At 46.1% G+C, this 20000-nt stretch overlaps 1 protein-coding gene across 3 annotated transcripts in view; it reads left to right on the top strand.

Annotated features, from left to right (window-relative positions):
- nfia (nuclear factor I/A) overlaps positions 1 to 6603 on the top strand; it is a 127137-nt gene extending 120534 nt beyond the window's left edge. For all 3 annotated transcript variants that reach the window (XM_073475861.1, XM_073475862.1, XM_073475860.1), the window contains one exon: positions 1596 to 6603. In XM_073475861.1, the coding sequence (XP_073331962.1) occupies positions 1596 to 1610 (15 nt within the window). In that variant the 3' untranslated portion in view covers positions 1611 to 6603. The remainder of the gene's footprint in view (positions 1 to 1595) is intronic.
- The last annotated feature ends 13397 nt before the right edge of the window (positions 6604 to 20000 follow it).

The following is a 20000-nucleotide window of genomic DNA, read 5'->3' as shown; positions in this document are numbered from 1 at the left end:
GAGGTGATGCGGTTGCCTTGGCGATGGTAGTCACGTCCCGGGCCGTCTCGTTGTCCCTAGCAACCAGACATGATGTAAGGCGGGGATGAACTTGAACTCGAATGGGGCAACGAGGAAGAGGAGGGAGAGATTCATGAAACATGAACGATGCACCTTTGGCAATCGATACCGGCCTATCAGAGATGGATCGTGCGTGCACGCACACACACACACAAACACACACACAAACACACGCAGAGTTGTGATACTGTGGAGACAGAAAGTGTCGTAAACTCCAAACTAAAGGCAGCAGGAACAGTGTTGTGTTCGAGGTCTTCTCAGGTCCAAAAACCAGATCCAGATCCAAACTGAGACAACGATCTGATGATGTGTCGCTCCACCAAACATCATGTGGTCGTTAAGATCTTAAGGGTTCAACCTCTGGAGAGCAGGAATGTGATCAGGACATTTCCTGGAAATCGTCCACAGGTCTCAAGTCTGAAAAATAAAATCAAACCCACATGAAGATATTAGCTTCCCTCGTACAATCATGTGGTCTCGTAAATCCATCCTGCGCGTCCTCAGGCTACGAGCTTGTGTCTGAACACATGAGCACTGAACCAATCAGAGTCCTCTCAGGGACTACTGGCAGCTGTGGGCGTGGTTTAGACGTGACGACCGGTGGGAACATGGCGGCTCCTCCGGAGGTTAGCGTAGCTGCTGTAGCATCAGTTCTATCAGAACTGGACTTTATTTCTTAAAGAAGAACAAGGAAAGGACTCTGAAGACTTTTCTCCATGAAGACGTGTTTTCACTCTTCTCTCCACTGACTTCAGCAGCTACTGTTAATCTGATTGGTTGGTGATAGACAGATGATTCGTCTCGTTCAGACTGACGGTCCCGTTCTGCTCACAAGAAGAAGTTTACACCTTCTGTTTTCCAAATTACACAAATGTTCTGATCATTTCTTCCTTCTGTGTTCAGGGAGGGGTAGATTTTTATTGTCAGATTATAGAAGTGGACCTCCAAACATGAACATAAAGTGAATTTATAACTTTGTTCAGACATGTCTTCATCTCACTGTGTGCGACCTTCTGGCACCCATACTTGTCTTTCAGTTGACTTTGTTTTCAATCATTGTAAAATTAATTTCTGTTTCAGTTTGAAGACTTTACGAGTCGTCCTCTCTGGAATATGAATATACAGAGTGAATTTCATGATAATCTGTCGTGTAGATGTTGACGAGGTATATCACCTTTCTGTTCCTCTCATCTTGTATATAAACATTTTTCATCTTGAATTTGGGATTGAACATAAATGTATCCTCTAAATCTGAGTCCAGAATATCGCTTCTGTTCACCCAACAGTCCAAAACCCAAAGTCTCTTCATTTACTGTCATAAAACACAAAGAAAAGCAGAAAGTCCTCACGTGTTTAACATAAAACCATCACTGGATTTTTCTTTGAACGACTCATTGATTAACCGCCTGAACATTAGCTCATGGGTCCTTGTACCCAGTGCAGCCGTTTGATTGGAGCGTTGTGTTTAGATGCTAGCTGATCCGACTCGCTGTGGTTCTGACTCCACCTTAACATCTCTCTCCGTCTCTCCTCAGTGGTACCTGGGATAAGGACTCCAGAGGCCCCTCCCCCCTCCACCCACCTGTACGACAGATCGCTGCAGCCTCCTCTTGACCTTTGACCTTTGATGCCAGCTGCGACAGAGAGTCCTGTCTCGCCCCGCCCCTTCAACCCCCCTCCTCCCCCCTCTGCGCCTGACTCCGCCCCCACCAGCGCCATACACAGACTCAGCAGCATCAGCATGGCTACAGCGGATCAAACGCGCCCCGACCCCGGTGTTAAACACCCTCTCTGTAAACTATAGACTTCCTGTAGACATATGGTTCATATGTCCACGTCCATATATAGTGCCAGACCCCCCCCCCCCCCCCAAACCAGACCATGCGGAGGATCCGTGGGGGGACTGGGCCTTCAGTTTCTGGGAGCGCTGCAAGACTGAATCACAGAGCTTCCCCTCCGGAGGAGCGACACACACACACTCTCCCATCGTCCTCTGCGGTGTGTGCATCCAGTGGACTCTCAGCGGTACACCGCCCCCCCCGCGCCCACCATCCGCCCCCCCCCCACCCTTGTGGATCCTGACGGCGTGGGGTCGGTTTTGGTTGGTGGGACAGGACAGGATGCGCCGTGTCCAGGGGGGGAGGGGAGGTGTTACCTGGCTCAGATACCACCAGCTATTACCCCCAGCCCCCCCCGCCCGAGCCCTCACACACCTCCAGGGATGGACTCCACCCGGACTTGACCCCGCCCCCCCCCGGTTGGCGGCATGTCAGGGAGGGAGGAAGTCGACGAGGCTCTTTCCAAGGACATGGACCAGTGCTTAATGGAAAGAGCCGAGCTGACGGGGAGACGGTGTCGGGCACAGACAGACGGACTACACGTGGAGGGGTGGGGGTCATGATGGGGGAGGTGGGGTTATGAAGGTGGGGTTTGTTGATATGAAGTGTTGCGACCAGACGCTGGTGGATCCGAGCTCGTTTATCTGGGAGGCTTTGGCTTCATGGCTCATTGATTTTTCTCTCTTAGCCGTCATTTCAGCTGGTTCCCTCCTCCTCCTCCTCCTCCTCCTCCTCCTCTATCCATCCACCAGTCTGGGTGAAGCTACAGCTGAGGGTGGGCAGAAAGCTCTGGTGTCCGAAGCGCAGCAGGCAGGCAGGAGAGAGATGGAAACTTTACCAGTGGAATATTGATCATGAGGAAAGTGCAATTTTGTTGGCTAGCTGTTGGATAGTTAAATATCTTTGTAAGATAGCTCGTTGAAATCAGTTGTTGAAAAGTATATATAAAATATATTTTTCTTCCTAGTCCGCTCACACCTCTGGGACTCTAAAATACTGGGGTACAAAAGACGACTACACAGCATTGAACTAGAAACCATAGCCTTGTGAGAAATAAGGGGAGCTGTATTCACATTATTGTTTTATTATCTGTTGTTTGTTCATCTTGTAAAGCTGTTAGCATGGTAGAACAAGAATCCCTTTAAGAAATATCAGTTAAACAATCAATTTTTTAAAAGCATTTCTCGCAGCTTGAGTCTGCTCCTTTTGTTTAAAAGAAGAAAAAAAACACTAAGCGATTAACTTATTTTAATGAGCACATCGTTTTAATTCAAACATTTTGCTAGTTGAATTTCTCATGAGGTGAAACCGGAGAAAATACAACCGGTGGATTTAAAGAATCACGTTTTTCTCCGGTTTCTGTTGGCGAGATAATCTTTAACGGGTGCCGCCCGGCGTCGGGCTGCCCAGTGATTGGCTGGGCCTCCTAGAGGTCCCGTCCAATCAGAAGCACTTATTCCTGCAGTTGGCCAATGGGCCGTGAGTGTAATCAGGGGGTGTGGTTTAGCGACACAGAGGCAGAGCAGAGGGTCACTCTCTGGAAGCTTTCGTCCATGAACAGACAGCCGAGCGCTTCACATGCAACTTACCATTTTATTGAACTTCAGTTTTGTTTTTCTTTCCTATACTATATATATAAATATATATACACACACGCGCACACACACACGCACACACACACACACACTCTTACGACCATCCAGCGTCGATCAAAAGTGAATTTAAGTGAAAAAGTTACAAAAAAAAGAAAAAAAAAATCTGCATGTTCTAGTGTTAGTGACAAATTTTTCCATAGATGATGTAGTTAGTGAGATAAAGACACTATATTGTAAACCCAACATCAGGCACTTGCCAGCAGCCGTCTATTAGTTTGGCCCCGTCGAGGCCTTTTTCTATCGCTCTCCTTCACAAACAACCAGCTCTCTTCGCTTCTCAGCATCTTTCCATCCCTTTTTATTTCTACGTCCTCCCCCTCCTCCCTCCTTCCTCCCCCTTCAACAACAGATCAGTTCTGCTTCTCAGTTACGAGACGTTCTCGTTCATCCGTACGTCATCAAATTGCACGAAAACAATTGTTCCTCATCAATGTGCCTTGAGCTACGGTCCAGTCCTGAGAGGTCGCACAAGATCCAATGTGGAGAGTCTTGTTTCGTTGTTTTCTTCTTTTTTTCTTTTATTCATTTTCCTCCACACCGGAGATGTTTTGGTATCTGGAGCAAAGCGTTAACGTGTTGAAGCTGAGGAGGAACGCTGTGATTTCCAGAATTACTGGCTGGTAATATCTCAGTTTCAGGAGCTCACAGGTGAAAATCTACACCAGCTACAATCAGGTCAACCATCAGATCTCCACTGACACACAGCAACACGGCGACATTTAGTGAAATGAGTGGGAGGTTATGTGATGGCGGCAGGAAGACATGAATCTCATGTTGAGTTTATTTCCTCGTCCCAAACAGTTTGAATAAGATCAGCGAACAGTTCAGTTTAGCAGCTCCATCAGTTTTATTCAGCTTTGATGAGTGTGTATTGTAGCTGCTCAGGGTTTACTTTACTTTACTTTACTTTACTTTACTTTACTTTACTTTACTTTACTTTACTTTACTTCACAGTAACAGTAACAGTAACAGTTAGGTAACTCTGGTACTTCACGGTTCAGTTTTGCAGCTAAAACCGTTTCATTCCTGTTCGTGACCTTATAACTCTTTTAACTTACAACTTTTTACTGTCGTGGGGGCAGTTTCACTGAAATTATACATTTGTTGTGATCAGACAAAAAAATATGGCTTTTATTTTTTATATGATACAATTTGGAAAATGTTTTTGAAAAGAAAATCCCAGATGATGTCTGTGTGTGAGAATCACGTTTCTGCTGAACATCGAACTCATTTCACTAAATGTCACGATGATCTCGATGAAGCAGACGGAGCTTCTTTCTGCTCATTAGCTCGTTTATTAGTTCGGTTTCCTCCGACCTCCATCCCGTTCATCCTGCCGTCATCGAGTGGCAGGATGATTTTTTTACTTGTCGCTGCGTCTCCAAACAGCAAAAACTTTCATTTCAAGTCTTCCTGATTTAATTCTTGGTTTGTTCAATCTTCAACTTTTGTTCCCAGAAATGAATAACGAGGACATAAAATATGCAATACCTGCTTGCACTCACTAGACTTATTTTGTCTTACATTGTTTATTGAGTTTGGTTTTTCCTTTTCTTTACTTTCTACCAAAGTTGGCGTGCACGTGACTGGCATCGTGCTCCGTGGTCGGTCCCTAAAAATGGTGAAGCCAGCCCCACGGCGACGCTCCAGCCAAGCTGAGCCTCCGTCGCTCGGGGACTTCCTCCCTCCTTCCTTCCTTCCTGTTTTGATAATCTATTGATAATCGACGGCCGCAATACTACATTCGGGTCTCTCTTTCCTAAAGGTTTTTTATTTCTTTGGTCACAAGCAAGCCTTAAACAAGTCCAACTTCTTCTCCATCGCGCAGAAAACAGTTTATGGAAACACTTTTGATGACGTCCAACATTTTAAGCACGCCCCGCCCTGCTCGGCAGAGCGTTTAGTAAATCAATTGTTTACCTGTTGTGTGTTCGGTCCGTCAGCGACGTGACGCCGTCAGCTGTGATGGTTTAGTAGTTCCACTTGTGTGGGTTGTGTGTTTCCTCTTAGTGTGACATGTTTGTTTCGTCTCTGTTCTTGCCTACCCTTTAGCCATGAGTTGGGCATTACTTCCTTAATTATCTGCACTAAATATGAATTAAATGACAGTAGTGAAAAAGTATTACGTAAAAAAATACAGCTTCCAGGGCTTAAAAAGAGCGAAGGGAATAAAAAAAAAAAAATTGCACGGACATTTTTTTAAGTGTCACAAAAACCTTGTGAAACAGCCTAGCATCTAATCAGCGACTTTTGGCTGTGTGTGTGTAAGATAACGACAAAATTGCACCCTTTTTAAAGAAAGACAAAAAGAAAAAGAATATAAAGCAATAGTTTGGGCAGTGTGTTTTTTTGTTCTTGTGTTGTGTGTGTTAATTAGTTCTGGTACAGCAGCGAGAGACGCAGAGAAGAGTTAGCTCTTAACGGACGGGAGGGCAGAGCAGCCGGGCCCAGCGGCCTGATGGGAGACGTGTTTGTATGTTGTATAGTTTTATTAATTACACTGATTTTAAAGCTGCCCTATTTTATAATGCAGGACTTTTGTAACATTGATTAAATGAGGAAAAACTAGTGTTGTGAATTTTCTGATTGTTTGTATCGAGGCCACATTACTAGAACTGGTTTGGTTTGTTTTTCTGGGAACTGGATTTAAGTTGAAAACTTTCCTGTTTCCTTATTTTCTTTATTTTTTTTCTTTATTTGCTTTCTTTTTGTATGTATTTAAGGACATTTCCTCTGTTGATGGTATAGCATATTCCTGTACTTAAAAAGTACAGGGCGCTGTGGTGATAAGACCATTGTAAATGGATGTTACAGTATGCTGTATGTTTTGAAGGTTATTTGTTGCATCAGTGTTGATGAAGCTAAATCTAGGTAATTCTGAGGAAAATTGGTAAGAAAAGCGTTTTTTTATGCATTTTAAAGTTTAGTTTTAGGCAGGAGACAATGACATAGCCAGCCAAAGGATGCCCCTACTATAAATGCATCTAGGCATCTTTTTTTGTGTTCACCATTCCATGCAGGAAAATAAACAGCTTGATTATGCAACATGATTCTTTTTCTTTTCCATCTGTTTCTTTCTTCACTGGCCCACAAGATCACCTCCTCCTCCTCCTCCTCCTCCTCCTCCTCCTCCTCCTCCTCCAGCCCTCCCTGAGCATGGAGGTCCACTCTGATCTCCGTCCATCCACACATCCACTGCTGCTCATCATCACATTCATGCAGCAGATAATCGACGAACGACGAGTCACCCGGATGACGGACGCGTCCAGTGTGATCAGAGTTTCTGCTGCTTCCTACGTTTCCTTTGACAGGAGACGTTAGAGACAGCTCAGACAGTTATTTACAGATTATTCTCGCTCCAACTCGTTCAATCATTTCGTCTAGAGGATGTCTGAAAGAGCAAAAAAGTCCGTCAAGGGGGCCCAGATCCCACGTTAACATGTTGAGTCCTGTGGATGGACAGGTGTGTGGGACAGACCGAGGTTCAACAAAATGCAATCAGGAAAAACAAAAACATCTCAGCATGCAGACCATCAGGTTGATCTTAAAAATATCCTGATGAAGGTCTCCTGACGGAAACATTGTTATTGACTGAGTCGAAACGTCGAAACGCTGAAGCCATAAAAAGCACGTTGAGTTTGAATATTTTTTAAGGAAGAGGACGTTTCAGTTGCAAGTCAACAGTCCGAGAAAGATTTGATTTGATTTTATAGATTAAAGCTGGATGAAGAGTTGTTCTGGTTCTGTGACTGAAAACCAAACAGTCCAGATAAAAATCAAAGATTGAGAAGAAAGAGCAGCAACTCAGATCTCACTGGAACCAGAGTCCTCGAAGGGAAGCTGTGAAGAGTTCCAGCTGACTGGGCGGTGGTGGTGGAGGTGGTGGAGGTGGAGGTGGTGGAGGTGGAGGTGGAGGTGGAGGTGGTGGAGGTGGAGGTGGTGGAGGAGGTGGTGGTGGTGGAGGAGGTGGAGGTGATGGAGGAGGCTGAGGAGGGGCTGAATGTGAAGCTCACTGCACCACGTTCTCCTCCTCCACAAACTAACACCAGACACACGACTCAGAGCCGAGGCTGAGAGAGCGATGAGCCCATAAGGCCCGACGCTGCGTCCGACCAGCTGAACCAGCGAGCCGAGCGCAGCACGCTGACTCTCACCAGCAGCAACCATCTCGACCAAAAACTGACAAACGTTTCGATGAATCCTGCAGCCTCCTCGTTCCCCCTGAATCTAGAGAGATCCAAAGTTTATCCCACCGGCAGTGAGACTGTCTGAAACCCTCCCGTCTCCCCTCCCTCCTCCTGCCTCACCCTTCCTCCCCCTTTGCCCAACAAGAGTTGATTTTTGGATTTTGCCTTTGAGGAATTCTGCCGCTCCATCAGGAAACAGGGTTGAATGAAGGCTAACGCCTTTGTTGTCTTCACGTTTGTCCAAATTCTCCCGGGCAGAGATTACTCCCCTCACCACCACCTGAGAAACAAATCCGTCCGCCCGGGCCGCCGTGCGAGTCCGCGGTTTGGGAGGTAATCGAATTTGAACGGCTTGACATGAAGAGGGGCAGAATTCTTCAGGCTCAGACCATGCAGGGTATTTTTAATCCACCCAAATACTTTCAATCACTTTAGAGACCCGAGTATGTGAAACACAGCGACGCCGAACGTTCAGGACTCGTAGAACAATCGGACCGCCGAGAGCTTCAGGGACGCCTGAGATCGCTCTAAACTGATGCGAGTGAAAACTCCAGTTTCCTCTCTCGTCGTTGTCTTCGGCTCGAGAACGGAGCAGAAGGAAGACATCCTTCACCGGGCCGAGCGCGAGCCGAGCGCGAGGCGGGAAATGAGTACAAATGGCATCACTTTAGAGAGATGAAGGGAAGTCATTGGTGGAGGAGGCAGGTAACACTGAAGCTGCTCTCGCTGTAATGAATTACTGTGTCACGGCTCCTTTGCAAAGATATTTATTTGTCCTGTTGCCGACCCATTACATGGTGCTAAGCGTTAAATCAGGCCAGTGACGGGGAGGTAAGCTGGAAAACGTGACAATTTGAACTTACTATCATGCTTCCTGACAGCGTATCAAAGCATAGCAGTCTAATCTGCATGAGATCTATGCACTGACTAAAAACAAACATCCACACGTGCACGCGGCTCACGTGCGTGCGCCTGCCCACGTGGACTTTGGTATCTTCTTTGTGAAAGTTTCAGCCTCTGCCTTCTTTTACGATCGATCCTTCCGTTTCCAGATCCCAGCTTCTACGGACCGGACGAGTTATACAAAAACCTGAAAAAGAAATGAAAAATAAAAACAAACCAGCATATTACACGATATATTGAAAAAGATCAAATGTAGTGCCTGTGAAAACCTGTATTATAATGCTCTTCTGAATACTGAATACAATAATTGTTTGTAATTGTTGAAATTTCTGACCACCAGTAGCCTTTGCTGTCTGTCAGGCCCCTCTGATTATAGCTAATGTACAATAATCATAAGATATAACTGCATGCTCTTCCATAACCGCCTAGTAAACTGTTACGATGACGACAAATGAGAAAAAAAATTACAAAAACCAGATTGTTATGTTCCTGTTTTGGTTCCTTTGGTTTTCTCTCCCTGTATGCCTCAAACCTTCTTCTGTCTCACCTCCTTTATCTCCATCTGTTCACTCATCAAACCTCCACCCGACGCCTCCACCCGACGCCTCCACGGTGTCAGTTTATTGTCATTGATCTGATGGGTGTGCCACCATGATGACTGCCCCGGGCCTGCCGTGGACCGCCGCAGCCTCGCGGGGCTTTTAATCCGACAATCTCCAGCTAACTTTTAACATCAGCAAACACCCGGCTGGTCTGGCCTCCCCCCTCCTCCCCTGCCTCCCCCTCCCTCCCCTCGTGTCCATTGACCAGCAGGCTGAGAGATCTCTGCGTGGCTCTGGGTGAATCCTCCTCCTCCTCCTCCTCCTCCTCCTCCTCCTCCTCCCCGGGCAGTTTCCTGCAGGAGACTCAATCGATGTCCTCGGCCTTTTTCTGCCGCGCTCAGCACTATCCGGGACTGAATCCCCCTCCTTCCTCATCGAGCCTCCGCTGCGTCTCCCTCGGCAGGACTTCAAACGAGCCGCCGCTCCTCCAGGATGAGAAAGGTCTAGAAAGAGAAAGAGGTAGCCTGCACCTGGGAGACTCCCCCTCCCTCCCCCTGCCTCCCCCCTGCCTCCCCCAGTCCCAGGCCAGCTGGGGTCGATTGGCTTGTCTAGCTCACCTCCAGTGGCTCCTCTGTGTTCGACTCGCAGCCTGTCGATGCAGCTCAGCTCTTTGAAACTGAACAGTTTCTTCGACTTGTGCATCTCTTTTAGGCAGGAAACTTTGTTGATGAGCAGACTGTTTTGTTAAAGGACACTGCCACTGATTCTGCAACTGTCGGCTTTACATCACCGCTAAACACTTTCCAAAGACCGATGGAGTGTTTTAAACTTCAAGATGTTCCTTTAAACTCGTCTGGTTGTGTTAAAGCTTCCAGCACTGGTTCAGATTCAGGATCTCTGTGTCTTCACATCCTTTAAACAGAGACGTTTCTTCAAAGTCCTCAAATTTTAAACTCAGCCATCATCTCCTCCTGATGATATAAAGTCAGGCTCAGTCATCATCTCCTCCTGATGATATAAAGTCAGGCTCAGCCATCATCTCCTCCTGATGATATAAAGTCAGGCTCAGCCATCATCTCCTCCTGATGATATAAAGTCAGGCTCAGCCATCATCTCCTCCTGATGATATAAAGTCAGGTGAAGTCTCGTAGTCCACAGAACATTTCTGGAGCTTCACAGTAAAACAGAGTTGCAGCGTTCTGCTGAACAGCTGAAGCAGCTGGAGATGATTTAAACATCAGATGTCTCCATACAGCTCGTCTGCTGTGATCACAGAGATCAACCTGATCTGAGGAGATGTTATTTAACCCTCGACGTGCGGTCGAGCTCGAGCATGCTAACACTGTTAGCTTAGCAGCTATAACAATAACAGAAAATGTCAGTATAGAAAAACTAAATATATGTTTTAAGTCGTGAGATAGTTTGACCACCAGAGAGAGCCGACCGTTTTATTTTAATACTGGAAACAAATTTTAAAGAAACGTTTCTGTTATTAAACTAAATTTGAATGAAATATCAGATTTTTATAAACTGCCTCAAAACCCAGATATTTATCGGACTGTGGTCGGCGCTGGCTTACAAGAACTTTGGTTGAGTAAAATCGTTCTATAACTGTCAAAGCTTGGATTTAAATCAGGAAGTAGTCTTCCTTCCAAGCAGCTCCTGGTATTTCTGGAAACCACATGACTTCATCAGTTCATGGAGTTTTGACATCTTGACACCATTTTTCTTTTCTTTAACACTTTAATTTCTCAATCATAAAGAAATGAATAAAAGTCAAAAGCTGCCGGGAGGAAAGTTTAAAGTCTAAAACACGACGACATGTTTGAAGCTGTCCGGCGCTGATCCATAGCAGACGCACTGAAACAGAAAAACACTGGCATGGTCCTTTAAATAGTGAAAGAGAAACCATTAGAATAGAAACTTTAGCATCCAGATGTAGAAACGTTCACTGTGTTCAAACTATCAACGAAAACAAACCAGGGATTAGTTTTTTTTAACGGTACCGACGGCCCAAAACTGCCCTCATCTCTTCTTCCAGCCTGTTCAATCGGAGCCGATCATCGATGCTGTTCATCGATCTGCTCGATCGTTGCCTTTGGCCCGGCCGTCTGGAGGCGATGCTAACTGTAGCTAACCCAAGACAATCTCGAGGAAGGAGAGCTTTATCTTTACCCGAGCGGCGCCGCGGCGGACCGCGACCCGCTGCAGTCTGAGTCACACATTACATCATCATATATCCCAGCATCCCCTGCTCACTGCCCGAACCACCACAGAGACCAGACCACATCCTCATCCTGACCGCCTGTTGGGTTCCTCCATCACCACCCGGCCATCGACCTCACCTCCACCTCACCTCACCTCCACCTCACCTCCACCTCACCTCCACCTCCACCTCACCTCACCTCCACCTCACCTCACCTCACCTCACCTCCACCTCCACCTCACCTCCACCTCACCCAGAACTGACTTAAACCTTGTGCCTCTACAACTCTTTTATGGAACAGGGCGGCGTTTTGTGCCGCTGCCGTCGCACCGGTCCACGATCTGGTGTTACACTTTTGTTCGATGTTAACTAGTGTCCATTAGTTGTGTCCGGTGCCATCGTTGTCCATCGTCTGTGTTCTGAAGCTGTGAGTTTGCACTGACTGACTGACTGCTGTCAGCTCTGTTCTGTTCTGTTCTTCTGTTCCTTGTGTTCTTCTTCCCGACTGTTTGTTGTTTCTGTTGAACTGGTGAAGTGTAGGCCCATCCCTCTCGGCCCCATTAGTGACTCCATGTCCACGCAGACTCAATTTACTGGAAGCAAGATGTGCATTTCCTATGCAACAACGACAAAAAATAAAGACGCTAATGCTCTATCGACCGTCTCTCTGGGCTTTCTGTGTGTTCATGTGTGTGTGTTTATGTGTTCAGAGCTGCTGCATGTGTGAAAACCTTCATCCACAATCTAATATTTCCACTGGTGGAGGATCGTTAGCTTCAGTGAAAGTGCTAATGCTCCACTACAAGTCCTGCAGTCACAACTTACAGGAGAAGAATCATCAGCACAACGTCTGTAAAGTACAGACAGATGTTTAATGTGACTCGTTTAATCTACAGCGGAGCATCGAAGTCTATAAGATCTTCATGTTTGTAGCCTCACTGTCCTGTGAGAACATGTTTCTGTTCTCAGCTTTGTGACGATGCAGCTGATCCAACAAGCTTTTAAAGAGATTATTTAGCAGAAGAAGAAGACGAAGAAGAAGAAGAAGAAGAACACGTCACCTTCTTGTCCTGCTGTAGAGATGTAATTGTTTCTATAGATGACTGAACTTTAAATTAAGAGTCTTTAAGCTCAACAGACCGTTTGCAGCCTTGTGATCCAGCAGAGGGCAGAGGTACCCGAGCACTCCACACAGACGCTTCAAGCTAATGTTGCTTTTCAGGTCTAATTAGCAGGTCTACACAGGTTTTTTAAACGCGGGTCAACTCGCTAAAAATTGCCTATTGACCCCACAGCAAGGCAGCCCCTACAGGGAAGAGCAGGAGGCAGCATGGAGGTCAGTCTCGATGTTACGTTGTTCACCTGTTTGTACATTTTACTGCAGTGTCCTTATTTAGGCGCCACCACCGGATGTTGATAACACGTCATCAGTCATGCGGCAGGAATGTAGCGTGTTCCCCCGGGTGTAAAAAACAGAGTCCACTGCAGAGTCAGCTGACACATTCACACTGCGCACAACAGCCGATCTTAGCAGGTTTAAGTCGGATCTTTGACCAGTGGAAAGATGTTTGAGACTGATTTTATGCATTGTTGCTCTGATCAGCTCTACAACACCCCGACTGCCGCCAGCGTCAATATCTCCTATTGATCGCTCTTTATAAGTTTCTGTGAATCAAATCCACGAAGGCGTCAAAGTCTTTATCTGCAGTCTCGTTCTCTTCAGTTTTCTTTCTTGGTCGAACCGTCTGAAATCTGTAACTTCAACATATAACACGAGTCGTACTGATGACGGAACCAGAACTCCTGCACTGACGCACACTTCATTCATCAAGTCAGATTTATCTGAACACTGTGTCCTATTTGTAGATTTCTCCCCGTGGAGTTATGAAAGCAGATAAAAATAAATAAAAGAAACATATTTAAGAAGGTTGTTGTTGATTCAAAGAGAGAACAGATCCTGGAGTCTGTGAGAAAACCTGTTCCTATCAGAACCACGTCTGAAGTGATGGTCTCTGGACGGCTGCAACTTGATACCTGGCCGGTTTAATCCCACCTGTCTGAGGAGAACAGCGTGTGTTGGTGTGTGATGTTCCCTGAAATCCAGGCAGAGTGAGACCTCTGTATCTGCCTGTTTCTTCTGTTCAATCTGTGTTTGATCTGAAACTCTGCTTCTAATCCGGCCTCACAGGTCCGACCTGCTGATGTCAGCAGTGTGTGTGTGTGTGTGTGTGTGTGTGTGTGTGTGTGTGTGTGTGTGTGTGTGTGTGTGTGTGTGTGTGTGTGTGTGTGGTAACACTGTTTCACAGCTGAAGGATTTCTGGGATTTCACCGTCTCTTGGAGCTGAAGGAGACAAACTGAGGATGAACGAGTGAGTTAGATTTCAATACAACGTGAACTGAGATTAGTTTGTTTAATCCTGAAGGAGAAAAACTCATCACACATCCAGAAAGTTCATTTAGTCAAATCTGTTTTAATTAAAGCACAAATCACAAAATGAGGCTTTAAAATCTGTTCAGCATGTGACGTCATCAGCTGTTAACAGAAGCTGCTACTGGTCCATTTCCACTTTAACTTTTGTATTCAAGTTAATGTTACCAGACTGTTTACAGAACAACAGCATGGATCCAGCTGATGATGTTCTACTTTGAGTTTAACGCTAATTAGCGAACGTTAGCATGCTGACATGCAAAACTAATATGAAGAAGATTGTAAACAATATACCTGCTGGATGTCACCTTGTCATCAGGAGCATGTCAAAACGACAGACTGAATTTATAACAATAATAATAATAATAAACAGTAATGGTTCTCTGTGTGTGTCGCCACACTGCTGTGATGTCATCTGTGTATATGTCGGTGAGTTTCCCACTTGGATGAGCTCAGTGCACTTTTCCGTGTCATGGATCACTGATCAATAGTGAGACTTCACGTACTTCAGTCTGGAAGCTTTTATATTCAAGCTAACGTTTACTGTATATATAATGTACATTATATTATGATGTGAGCAGCTCTTCAGTTTCACTTTAACACACTTTAACTCAGCAGCGTGGGATCATGGGAGTTGCTGTTTTCGTCGTTGAACCACCACTGCTGATCAAAATGTCTCTTCGTGACTCAGACGAGGTTTTCTTCACATTACATCACAGCCTCTCTGACTCTGTCCTGAAGTTACAGCGACAGACGACCAGATGAGGAAACTTTAGGTTTCAACAACTCAACAACATGAAGAACAAAAGTCGAGTCATTTTAAAAGCTGCGATCAGACTGAGCTGTGCGATCAGACTGAGCTGCGATCAGACTGAGCTGCGATCAGACTGAGCTGTGTGATCAGACTGAGCTGTGCGATCAGACTGAGCTGCGATCAGACTGAGCTGTGTGTTTACAGCTGGGCTGATCTACACGTCCTCCACGACCAACGCTCAGCTGACTGAGGACTTCCTGTATCAACAGACTCATATCAGTGTTTGAACCACACAAATCTTCTTCTCTCTCCCGCTGAGTTTCCACACCTCTCTGTCTCCCACCGTCCTCCTCCTCCTCCTCCCCCCCACTGTGTGTTGTGTTGTTGTCGGCTGAGCTCAGATTCTCCCGCGGGTGCTGCTGGGTGGAGGTGGAGGTGGAGGTGGAGGGTGGGAGCCGCCTCACCCTCTCCTCTCAGGTTTCAGGGAGGGAGACGACCGCAGAGGAGCGTGAATAATTCAGCCAGCCGCCAACACCGGGCATCGGCTTTCCACAACACACACACACACACACGCACACACACACACACACACACACACACACACACACACACACGCACACACACACACACACACACACACAGTGACCTGATATGCCCTCACAGCAAACAAGCTAAAGGTCAGCAGGTCAGACTGTGAGCTTGAACTTGAGACGACCACACCTCGTCAGAGACTCGTGATAACATGTGATAATATTCATAATAAAAACTGTTGTTGAAAAGAGACAATTTAAAGCTCTGACATTATTGTTTGGAGCTTTTAAAATGTTTCTGAATCAGCTGTTTCTTCTGTCCTTTAATGAAACGTTTACAACATCGCTGCTTCCTCACTGAGATCTGATGATGGAGCATCAGAGGAGACGTTCACACACGCTGTGACCTGAGCATTACAACAGTTGTATGGTGTATGATGTGTTTAAGCTCCGCCTCCAGCCGCACACCTGAGCTCACTTCCTGGTTAATTAGCTGTAGAAGGAGCAGCAGGAAGAGGAGAGAGAAGGGAAGATTTAATACGAGCAGATAAATCTGACAGTGTGAGACTGATCAGAAGTGAAGTAAAAGATCAGAGCAGCTGCAGAAGTTCGGAGCCTCCTTGTTTCTCCTTCACCTGATGAACAACAGAAACATGTGACCTGCATCACTCAGGTAAGATTAAAGATGTTCACTGACGTCCTGCTGGTTTCACTCCTCCGTCACAGTTTGACGCTCACCTGCTTCCCAACAACCGTCTTCAGCTTCAGTGTTTCAGTGTTTCAGCTGCTGCGACACGAGGCAAGATGTCACGTTACCATGTTTGTTTGTGCTGCATGAGGATGATGATGATGAGGAGGAGGATGAGGAGGAGGAGGATGATGATGATGAGGATGATGATGATGATGAGGATGATGAGGAGGATGATGAGGATGATGAGGAGGAGGATGATGATGATGATGAGGAGGAGGAGGAGGAGGAGGAGGATGATGATGATGATGATGATGAGGATGATGATGATGATGATGAGGAGGATGAGGATGAGGAGGAGAGAGTGATAATCTGTTGAGTGACTACTCTTTTTACATATTTTAAGACTCGTCCTGAAGCCCGAGACAGAAGAAATATTAAGTTTAATATAATAAACGTCTTCGTGTCGTCAACTGTTCAACAGGTCGTAGTGTCGATGAGACTTGGACCCGGCTGTGATGTTCAGAACTGCAAACTCCATTTCTGTAGTTCCTGAGCCAACAGAAGGTTTTCTTTTATTTACTTCTTTAGTTTTTAACAGAATATTAGATCCATCGTTGGTGAGAAAGAGTTCCTGGATCCGTTCCTTTAATCTGGATCAGCACCAAAAGTTACTGAGGCCTGTTCTGGGCTGAGACTCATCCTTCGTCTGAGTTTGGTGGAAATCTGTTCAGTAGTTTTTGTGTAATCCTGCTGACAAACCAACAAACAAGGTGAGCCTCATGATTTCATCCCAGAATCACCACATTATCACAAACATCATGAGTGTGAAGAGACAGCACCACGAAACGGGTCAATTCAGAAGAAAACAACACACTCAGCTGGAACAATGATAATAATGTGGTTATTCTGGGCGGTGGCGTCTGTGCTGTGATGAAGTGGATCCGACCTGACGGTGAAGTGAAGCAACAAGCAACACTATTACATCTTTAATCTCACAGATGTGGTTCGTTAGTTGAGTTTGTTCCTCAGAATATTCTCCTCACATGACGCTGCTGCAGTTTTTATTTTATTTAAACCTAAACTAAAGTTTATGTAAACATCCCGTCGTCTCCTTCAGTGCAGGACATTAGGGTGATGGGGTGTCGGTGGTGACATCAGCCTGAAGGAGCCTGTGTGAGTCTCCACATGTTTATGTTTAGTTTTGTTAATATGGTTTTAATGTTTTACTTCCTGCAGCTGAAAAGATCCAGAACATGTCTGTTTGTTAGCGGTAAACTCAGGTAGAGTCGTGTTGTTGCTGTGAAGGGACAGTTCACCGAAAAACACCAGAACCACCAGCAGCCGGTCTTTAATGAGCAGACAGGACGATGTGGGCCGGACTTACAGGGTTAATGAGGGAGCCGAGGCTGCTGGGAAAACGATTGGCCGCAGGTGACGACACGCCCGACGGACACATGGCTGCAGGCGGTGCTGTGAGGCGTGGAGGACGGAGGGAGGAAACACAGAGTCAGTCAGGGAGGAAACTGAGCTGCAACAGACAGACAGACAGACACAAACTGTTTCCTCTCGTCAACATCGGTTCTGTTCTGTGAATGAGACGTAAAACCTTCTGTCAGTGTCAGTGATTAACAGTCATCACAGAAAACTGAAAGGCAAATATTAAGAACGATGATGATGATGATGTTTTAGCACAAAGACTCATTTAAAGACCTGCTGCAGCTCACTGCGTCCTGTCAGTACACAGAGCTCCAGACTGTCCCTGAACGCCCCGTCACACTATTTTAATGGTCCTGAAGTGACGTCACTAAATCCAGATGTTGTTCCTGTACTTTGATATTATCGTCTACCGCTGTTAGTTAAAACATCAACAAGTACTTTTACCTCCAAACTGTACTCAGCTGAAGTACTCATGTTCTACTATTAGCTCCCAAATACACCTGCTGCTAACAGCTAACAGCTAACTAGCTCTCTTCCTGCACACTGACACATTTAAAGCTCCCTCTCACCCCAGAGACGATCGGTGTTCTTACCAAACGCATTTTCTAACAGGAGGCAGAGTCTCGAGTCCCGTCAGTTTATTTTTCCACAGCAGAAAATCTTCTTTTCATCAGAAGTCGATGTCGTTGTGACCTGTTGCATTAATCAGAACCGTCTTGTGTTTATTTCCATCAGAAATGTTCGTTAACGTATTTATGGATGAAATTCATCAACAGTCAACTGGAGTTTAGTAAAGAAGCAGCTGAGACAAACAATGAAACACAGAGAGCATCGACGTTTATATAAAACGTAACGTGGCGTTACTCAGAGCTGTGTGAGGGTGTTGTGTTACTTTCAGTCGGGATTAATGTCGGCTGTCTGACCCTCTCTAGATGTTTGAGGCAGAAATATGACTTTTGCATTAACGTTGTCTGAAGATTTAGCTGCTCGTCACAATGTCCGACACCTGTAACCATGGCAACTGTGCTCATCAAAGCTGCAACGTCAGAATGATGAGAAGACGTAAAAATTGCACCAGAAACAGACTGAACTATGAAAACTATGAAAAACAAATCGCTTTAATGTGAAAACTAATATAAATGTTTGTTAATTTTCTTCACTGTGACGCCATCTGGTGGCAGCACCCGTCACAGCTGTTCTGGTTCTGGTTCTGGTTCTGGTTCTGGTTCCGTCTCAGCGCTCTGATAACGCTATTGTCAGAGAAAAAGCAGTAAAAAGTGAGTGAACACAGCAGACAGACAGTCAGAGAGCAGCTGGTGAACATGGTGGAGCGTTCAGCAGCTGAAGAGACGGATGTTTCCCTCAGGAGGAGGTGGAGACCAAAAACAGAGCTAAAAGAGAGTTTCATCATCAGGGGACACAAACATGACTCCACCTGAATGAAATTAAACAGCTGTTTGACACGTGTCAGTTTAAAAGCTGCTGCTGCTGACGATGATGATGAGGATGATGATGAAGATGATGATGATGACGTCAGCCTGTTTCTGCTGCTACAGGTGGACTAAAGCTCGCAGGTGTAAGAAGCTTCTCCTTCGAGCTTTAATGAAATAAAGTTTAGTCGGTTTGTCTCCCCCGGCTGCAGCGTCCTACCGGTCGACCCATCCATTCACATTGAGCCACGGTAACCACGGTGACACCACCTTAACGAAGGGCCACGGACACGCCCCCCCGATTCCCCCTCAGCCATAATGAAAGACCAATTAGAGGAGAGGATTAAGGCGCTTCACGTCCACACACAAATTAGCATTAATCAAAGAGTCACTGTGTGTGTGTGTGTGTGTGTGTGTGTGTGTCTGTGCGTGCACGTGTGTGTGTGTGTGTGTTCTCCACAGTGAATAGTGATGAGCTCCAGGCTCAGTGTGAAGTCGTATAATTGCTGCTGGTGTTTCTGATCAATACCACACCCACCGCCGGGCTCAGCCAATGGGAGCAGGCTTCCAGCAGGTGTGTGTGTGTGTGTGTGTGTGTGTGTGTGTGTGTGTGTGTGTGTGTGTGTGTGTGTGTGTGCGTGCGTGTGTGTGTGTGTGTTGGTGGTTGATTAATGTGTGAACTGAGTTTCGCAATGATAAAAATCCAGACTAACAGGAAAAGTTGCTCAGAAATCACAAAAACAGGCCAAAAGACTTCAGTCCTGAACAGAGAATGACGTCACTGTGTGTGTGTGTGCGTGTGTGTGTGTGTGTGTGTGTGTGTGTGTGTATGTGTGTGTGTGTGCGTGTGTGTGTGTGTGTTGTTTTGGTCGCTGATCAGCTGCATGTTGCTGCATGTTAGTCAGATTCCAGGTACTGAACACAAAGATGGCTCCTGTAGCTTGTTTGCCGTCACGTGATCCTGATGACGTGTGAAGGTCCGATGACGGCAGGAAGTGAAGAACGGCGGCTGGGAATCGTCGGGAATGGAGCGAAGTGAAAATGCTAAAAAGCCTTCGATGGACCCGCACACAGGAGGTATCATCAGAACATTTCCAGACACATTGGATATGATCCCTACCACGGGTTGACTGATCCGCTGGCGTTGACGGGCTCGTCAAGAGTCTTGATGCTCAAAACCGTTTCGTGTGTGGCCGGGTGACATCAGATGGAAAGCAGCGTTGAATGACTGGCGTCTTGTTTTTGCCCGGGTCAGTATGTTTGCTTGAGAATCGCTGCCACTTCCACTCTACAGTAACTTTACCTGGATGGATGCAGCACTAGCATCAGGCTGTGTGGC

This window comes from Pagrus major, chromosome 11 (genome assembly GCF_040436345.1).
Source record: "Pagrus major chromosome 11, Pma_NU_1.0".
In the NCBI taxonomy this organism is placed as follows: domain Eukaryota; kingdom Metazoa; phylum Chordata; class Actinopteri; order Spariformes; family Sparidae; genus Pagrus; species Pagrus major.
Note: the sequence above shows the minus strand (reverse complement) of the source record. Positions and strands in the feature narration are given on the sequence as shown.